Raw genomic sequence first — 8,062 nt, forward strand, 5'->3', positions numbered from 1 at the left:
ATTTTAAATGAGGACAAAAAAGGCAAAAAAAAAAAGCTAAATATCTCAAAGTATGAATTGCTGAAATACCAGAAATCACAGCTGGAATGTCCTGAAAGAGCTCGACTGTTTTGATTTAGGAATTGTTGAAATAGCACCAAACTTGGAGAATGAGATGCATGTTGAAAAGCGTATGGAATAAAAAAAATATCTCAATAGTGTGAATTCAGGATAAGCGTTCACACAACAAGACAAAGTAATTCTATTCTAACAATCAATAAGGTTACGAATACAGTATTTGTTAGTGGGTTTCTAGGAAATTGAAGGTGAGGGTCTAGGATGGACTCGAAGCAGTTGAGCGGCTTTCAGAGACATTTTACATTTCTAATCTAACTTGGTTGTTTTGGGGTCCGTGAGAAAAAACTGTTCAAATACCACACAGAGAGGCCACAGCAGCAGGCCTATTTATAGTCTCTAACCATCTTCCTGTGAGGTGACAGCACTAAGTACTGCTGCGCCTAATCATGATGACATAATTCCACAACCGGCAGAAACTTTTGGATTAAATATGGCAGCGGTGGGGTTGTTCTCTCTTATGCAGTGCCCTGGTGTATATTAAGCTCTCCCTACTACAGTGCTCTCTTTTTATTATGCTAATGAGCATACAAAGCCACTGGGCTCTGAATTGACTCTTCGTCTTAATTGGAATAAAAAAAAACATGAGCCATTAATAACATCACTTTGTCGAGCTTCTGAACTGCCTGCAGAAAGAAGAAATATCCCTGAGCATGTTAGGATGACTGATGATTTAGTAAAGGATGTTAACTTTGCATGCTACGCACATGGCTGTCTGCTTTAGTAAAGGAACATGACATCGTAATAAGTAAGCAGCTCAAATTTAAGTCAAAAATACTTTTTTAGAGCATTTGACTTGTGTTCAAAGAGCAACAGAGGCTGAAATATTTTAAGAGAAAGAAAACATACTAACGAGCTTCATTCTCTGCAGTCTCTGCTCTGCGGGGGTTACAACTCAGACTCAACAAGTAGGAAATGTGAAGAGAAAAGGAACAGAGAGATGGGTCGAGTGTATGAAACGTTCCTTATCCTCTCCGGCTGTTTTGAAGTTATTTCGCTTTGAAAACTCTTTGAATGGACAGCTCATGCAGACTGATGCAAGAACCAGGCAATGTCTTTGGCTTCTCAGATAGCGATTCTAAAAGAACACGATACGCAATCAGTCAGAAAAGCTAACTGTATTTCGGTTCACAGCACAGTTCATGACTTCAGTCTAGTTTTAAGTAGAATGCTCTGACGAACACCTCATCTATCAGAGAAAAACATCTCAAATGACAAGTCACTAATTTTCTTTCACACGCCTTTTTTTCTCCTTAAAAGACGACTTTGATTAGAATCAGAATCAAAATCAGAATTTTTATTGTCATTGTTAAAATAACATTCATGCAAGTGTTTTAAACTATATTTGTTTAGCTCCAACATGCAAGGCTGGATGGACAAGTCTTCTGTTGTGGACGTATTTTATTAATTTGTAAATAAAACATTTCTGTTGTAACCCCCTCTGTCAAACTAGAATGAACCGCTCTAGAATCTGGAGGTGAGTGGGGGGTGTGAAATGCCTTGTTTGGATTTAAAGAGACAGCCTCAAAATGAGTTGCAATGAGACAACCCTCAGAGAGGGGTGAAACGGGCTTGTGGAGTTACAATCAATCACCTTTATTTAAACAGGTAAGAACCCATTGAGATCAAGATCTGTTTTCCAAGAGTGACCTGGCCAAGAGGCCAGCGGCACACGTCATAAAAATAATAATCAAAAACAGTTCACAAATCAGAAAACAAACAGATAAAATGAAGATAAAGAAAGAATGATCCTAAAGGTTTCAGGCAAACCATGGTACTAAACTTGACAGTGACTAAAGCTCCATGATGCAGTAAAATTACAACTGATGAAATGAATAAACAGGAAATGGTTGACGACAGAAACAACACAGACAGTTAATATGTGAAGTTTAAAAACATAGGCAGCGATCAAAGGTCTTGGGGTTGAAATGAATGATGTTAGAGAGGTGAGCCCTGACAGTTTGATCAGTTTGTAAGATGTTCCACGCCGAAGGAGCGGCAAAGCTGAACCCTTTTTTTCCCTAGTTCAGTTCTGACACGTGTAACAGTAAGGAGGATAACATTGTCGGAGCGTAGGGAGTGGTGGTTGTTGGTTCTTTGTAGTAGGGTGCCTAAATAAGAGGGGACTCAGGAGGGCCTTGTAGATTAGAGTAATCTAGTGGGTGTATATGCATGTAGTGAGAGAAGACCAGCCTGATTTAACGTACAGCTCACAGCGATGAGTGAGGTGTGAGGTAACTGGAGCCGGTGATTAACCTCAAAGCACTGTGGTGAACTATGTCTAAGCACTGCAAATATTTTGATACAGCATTTATGTATAGCCCGTCTCCATAGTCCAGTAAGGGGGTAAATGTTGCAGATACTAAGGTTTTTCTAACTTTAGATGAGAAGCAGGCTTTGTTTCTAAATTAAAAACCCAGCTTCAACTTGAGTTTGGTTGCGATTTTGTTAATGTGGGCTTTAAAGTATAAGCCGCAGTCAATGAAAAAAACAGATATTTATAAGTGGAGACCTGTGCTATTTGTTGTCCCTGCTGGGTTAAAAGTTTRYGAAGGCTCCCTGGTTGCTGTCTTCTGTTGGATAGAACCATGAGCTTGGTTTGTCAGCATTTACAACTAATTTAAGCTTTTCCAGATGAGATTGAATGATGTTAAAAGAGTCTTGTAGAAAGGTAAAAGCCTGATTAAGGGAGGATGAACAGCAGTAGATAACCGTGTCATCTGCATAAAAGTGGTAGGAAGCATTAGGCAGATTGCTACACAGATGTAGATTGTGAATAAAATCAGACCCAGAACAGAACCTTGTGGCACCCCTTTGACAACATTTAAAAATGTAGAGGTGGATCCATCCACGTTAAGGCACAGTGTGTAGGATTTGTTGTTTTCAGCGACATCTAGTGGTTGAGTGGTTGAATCATCCTCCCTGGTCCTCCCCCCCACCCCCAACCCCGGCTTCCAAACGCAAAGGAATTGCTACGGTGTCTCTCAGGTGTCAAAAACCTTTGATAATTCCAACCGCGATGTCTACCAGCAGCTTCAGGGCTAGTGATGTTTCAAGTGGTAAGATTATGAGCTTTAATAAGTAAAATTATCCCAGCTACAATGACAGACAACAAATATTACATTTATAGTATTACAACTAAAATCGTTTTTGACACCGCCACCGCAGTTTGTTCTTCATGAGCCTTCGTAGACAAGATGGCGGTGCAAGATGGCGGCTGCCTGTAGGGCGACCCGCGACCATGGAGATTTAAACAGCTTTTTATAAGGTAAAAATAATAAAACAAGGTCTTTGTCTGCAATGATTAGACATGTTTTTTATTATTGTCATTCGTGATTATCTCAATTTCGGCTAAAAGAATTGACAAAATCCTACACACTGTGCCTTTAACGGACTGCGTTCTGTTAGTCAGGTAGTTTGCAAACCAGGAGACCGCGTGTTTTGATAGACGGGAGTGTTCCAGCATGTTTATCAATAATCTGTGATCAAATGCTTTGGATGGGTCAATAAAAAGTGCAACACAATATTTTTTTGCAGTCCAGTGCTTGTATGAAGTTATTTAAGACCTTGAGAACGGTCAATATGCAGGAATTCAAATCAAAGCATTGCAGTTAGACCCCAATTGAATGATTTAAACGTAAATGTCAGAGCAGCCAAGTTTTTTACCACTGATTAATATGATTAATGTGACAGCACATTTGAGAGCGGTAAGAGAGGGTCTCCATTGGTGAAAATAGCCTACAGTTGGTGCTCAAGATCATTGCCTATGTTGGCTTCTGAAATAGCCCACAGTAACTGCTCTGATAATAGCTGTTGAAACAATTTGTTCAGATTCACTTTGTCCTGACAGAAATGAAAAGAGACTAACTGTTTGAACGTCTGTAGTTATGAGGGAAACAAACCTGTGATGAGCTGTTACTGGTGTGGAGCTGGGTTTGTCCTTGAGTTGATCCATGGCCAAACTGTCCTCAGAAAAGCCACTCAGCTCTCCCGTCACCCAGTCAGGCAGACCTCTGCTGCTCTGCTCTCCAGACCGACCGCTCAGTGGCTCATCAAAGTAGATTGACTAGAAAGTAAATTTTAATATAATTCATCACAATACCAGTTTTAAAATGTGTATTATGCAGACAGAATTGCTTATGTGTTAAATTCTTGTTTTTTACTGACTTTGCTGTGCAAAGTATATCTTTACTAAAATACAAATAACAGCACAAAGGTTGTTACAGAAATCTAATTATATATACTAACATACTTCAATGGATCTTGGCAATAAATTATTAACCAGGCACCTGATTGGCAGCACCTGGAGGTACCAGAAGCTCAAAACAAGAGTCAGTAGCAATAGTGAGATAAACGAGATTTTTTTCATGTGCACAACCCACATACTCAGCTCCGCTGCTCATCCCACAAATCCATGTTCACTACAAATGTGGCACATAGGGTCGAATTTGCCATTTATAAAGATTTAATTTTAGGAAAATCAAGATTTTTTTTCCCACCAGTGCACTCTTTGGGGCTTCTGTAGTTCAGAGGTCAGCCCACCTGTCCCTCACGACGCTTAGTACACGACATGATAATATGGCAGCTAGCAAAGAGGATCTCCTTCTCAAAAAAGGCAGTGCTTCTTCAGATTTCTGGAACTGGTTTGGTTACACAACCTCAGACTTGGAGCAACGAACACCTCACTGCAAAATCTGTTTGAAGGGTCTTGCTACAAAAAGCAGGAGTACAAAAACTTTGTTTCGACACCTGAAACAGGCACTCCATTAATTGGGAAGCAAAATCGATTAAAATCAAAAATCAAATTTGGAATGAAAAAAAAATCRGATTTTTTTGGGCCAATTTAACAGGCTTTCCAACTGTATAACATTTATTGCCAAGACGCTTTGTTACTACAAAGAAACAATCTACCAAACACACACTACCTTACCTTTTTGTGCTAATTTTATACTATTTTAATTTATTCAGATCATTCTTACCATGTAGGCAGGGAGTGTTTTGAGGCTCCCAGGCTCTGGTTTGCACGTGAACGGCCCCTCCAGGACACCTTTTTTCAGCATGTGGAGGAGCAAGCGGGCGTACAAGTTGCGGTTTTTTCGACCCGTCAGTCCTGAACCACATGCGGCTGGGTCACACAGCTTCTTTATCCATACGGCACATCGCTGYCGTTCTGACATGAGGTGACGAGTAAAAGGGATCTTGTTACGGCTTTTGACAAACATCACATTGTGTGATTTATTGAAGCAGAACATGAGAAACTTTCCAGTTATACACTTTAAAATGTTTCAATTACAGAAACAGTAAATATACTGGTGTGCAGTCTTGTTAGCTCTCTACACTAAGGAGTAGAAAAGAGGGAGCCACGAAGAAAACAAACAAGCAGGCAAATGAAAATTTTCYTTCTCATTTTAATTTATCATCCTCATATCGTACAATTGATTTATTATGTATTGTGACAAGCCTAAGAGGGAGATCTTTCAAGTGTATTCTGTTATTTTTGATGGATATGGCTTACAGTTAACTCAAACTGGGTGAGRGTTTTACCCCCCTCCACATAAGAACATACTGTGTGATTGGTCATAAGTTTGTGGGTCATGTGTTTGTGCTCAAAGTGCTTGGGTGCTGCCTTTATTTGAAAATAAAACCGCTCTGTAGRTRCATATTATAAAGACCCCAACTTAATGATTTGAATATGAAAAAAGAAGGATTTAAAACTACATATCTCCTATACTGACCATGATATCACTGTACTTAACTGACCGGCACACTGGCTGTGACGTATAATATGAGAATTCAGATGTCTGTCAAGAAGATGAGGAGACACTAGAACAGGGGTCTGCAACCTGTGGCTCTTTGGTCCCTCTGCAGCAGCTCTTTAGAAATGTGATCAAAAATAACAGAATATATTTTATTGTTTTTATACTCACAACCGAAATCAATTTGTATGCAAACATGTGGTCAATACTCCTAATACAAAAAAGTAAAACATATTGATTAGCTAGCCTGTTGTCTATCTAAAAAAAATCCAACTTCTTTCTATGATCTTTCTCTCAAATCTATCAGGGTTACCTTTAAAGATCTTTAAGTAATATTATAATTAGAAAAAAAAGCCTGAATAGTTCAGTTGTTCAGCTTTTATGAAATTCTGTATAAAACTGCGTACAATATTTGTCTTGTTTACATGAATATGGTCTTTTCTTTTGTGCTGAATTGTAAAAAATTAAGGATGCACCAATATGAAAATTTCAGCCGACATCGATATCTGATATAATTATTGCTGTGATGGCCGATAACCTATATTTACTGATATTACACAAACACACTTGGGTCTTTTTTTTAATATTGTAAATAAACAACCAGAACTCTGACATGACTCCCTACTTCAGTTATTCCTGGCTGAGCAGCATCAGTATCACTATCATGATCAAACAGATGCCGCTCAACCAACCACCTCSCCTCCCAAAACAGAAACACAAAGATAAAAAGTGGGAAATRAATATCGGACGTTGATATCGGGCCAGTTATAAATATRGAACCGATACAGATATTCTAAAAAATGACCAGTATTGMCTGATACCGATATTAATACCGATATATTTTGCATCCCTAGTAAAAATAATAATAAATATTAAAATTCACTATATTTTTTTTCTTTTATAACGTCACCCCCACTGGCCGTAAAGGCTCCCCTTCAACAATCTCAAAAAGGCCCACGAACCACCAGTTGCTTGTTTTGTGACTCTGGACACATTTAATTGGTGAGCCAAAGAGCAGAAATGGCTCRTTTGATGATAAAGGTTGCAGATCCCAGCACTAGACCAAAAACTGCAGATGAGCTGAAGGCCAAGGCTTCCAGACACCTCATCAGGTCCACAGGCTGGTCTCCTCCACGCCACGTCACACTCATGACTTGCATACTAAATCCATATATACACTTCAGTGCAGTGGGCTAACATTTCTAAATGTAAAAACTTTTTATTGATTGTATATAATGTTAAACATTTCTGAGAAGTATGTTGAGTTTTCATTAGCTTAAAGATATAATCAAATGAACATTAATTATGTACACTCGACATGTTCCTCTGTGAGTAAATGAAACATTGATAAAGTTTTCAATGAGCTGTACTTGTACTCAGTACCTCGCACAGGTGTAATAAAACCTCACCTGGTTTGTTGGGGTGTTTCAGCACATATGGTTTCATGTCCAGGAGAAAATGGTCAAACTCTGTGTCCAGCCTTTCCCATGATGAGTCCTCACGTCTCTTCATATCAACTTGAGGGCGAAAATCTCAGAGAACGAGCTAACGACAAAAAAATCTGCTGTCTACGTTTAACGCCGATGTACAGTTTTATTTTTCACAAAGTCACTTATGAAAGAAATCCAGCTTTAAGACATGGTAAAAGCTCCCGTGTTACCATGACAACGCACTGATGTAGCAGAGTGTTGCAGTGATTTTTCTGACTAGCTTAGCTGTTAGCCTAGCCACAACGAGCCAGACTTACTAGTTTTTGGTTGTCCACCCCCTCGTTTAAACAAACAGGACAATGGCGAGCTAACGACCCGGTATAACGCGAAASAAACATTAAAATTTGACCTGGAAATGTGATTATCGAGAACGAAKCCCGCCGCTCAAATGACTTCAAACTTTAGCTTCCTGATTTTACGTCACTTCCGTTTCCGCGAAATAGTGATGGGCAGTTTGAAGCTGAAGCTTCAGTGCATGTTTTGAAAAGCGTTTCAGAAGCTGTGTGGATATTTAATATGTTTTCATCAAATTAACAAGAACAGTTCTTTAATACTGTAATATTTTATTTAATGGGTTTTTTCATGAACACAAAATATACACTCGAGTCAATTCTTTAACAAAAAAAGCTTAAAAGATTTAACATAAATTCTCAACCAAAGCACATAAAATTCAAGTAAAAGAAATATAGTACAAGATGTTAA

At 38.7% G+C, this 8,062-nt stretch overlaps 1 protein-coding gene across 1 annotated transcript in view; it reads right to left on the reverse strand.

The window, feature by feature from the left end:
- The window catches only part of cep112 (centrosomal protein 112), a 124,085-nt gene extending 116,302 nt beyond the window's left edge, over positions 1 to 7,783 (reverse strand). Inside the window, exons 1-3 of the mRNA XM_014010148.1 lie at positions 7,280 to 7,783; positions 5,094 to 5,284; positions 4,017 to 4,180 (exon numbers count right to left, since the gene is read on the reverse strand). Of these exons, the coding sequence (XP_013865602.1) occupies positions 4,017 to 4,180; positions 5,094 to 5,284; positions 7,280 to 7,382 (458 nt within the window). The 5' untranslated portion in view covers positions 7,383 to 7,783. The remainder of the gene's footprint in view (positions 1 to 4,016; positions 4,181 to 5,093; positions 5,285 to 7,279) is intronic.
- Between the last annotated feature and the right edge of the window lie 279 nt (positions 7,784 to 8,062).

This window comes from Austrofundulus limnaeus, unplaced genomic scaffold (assembly GCF_001266775.1).
Source record: "Austrofundulus limnaeus strain Quisiro unplaced genomic scaffold, Austrofundulus_limnaeus-1.0 Scaffold65, whole genome shotgun sequence".
Taxonomy (NCBI): Eukaryota; Metazoa; Chordata; class Actinopteri; order Cyprinodontiformes; family Rivulidae; genus Austrofundulus; species Austrofundulus limnaeus.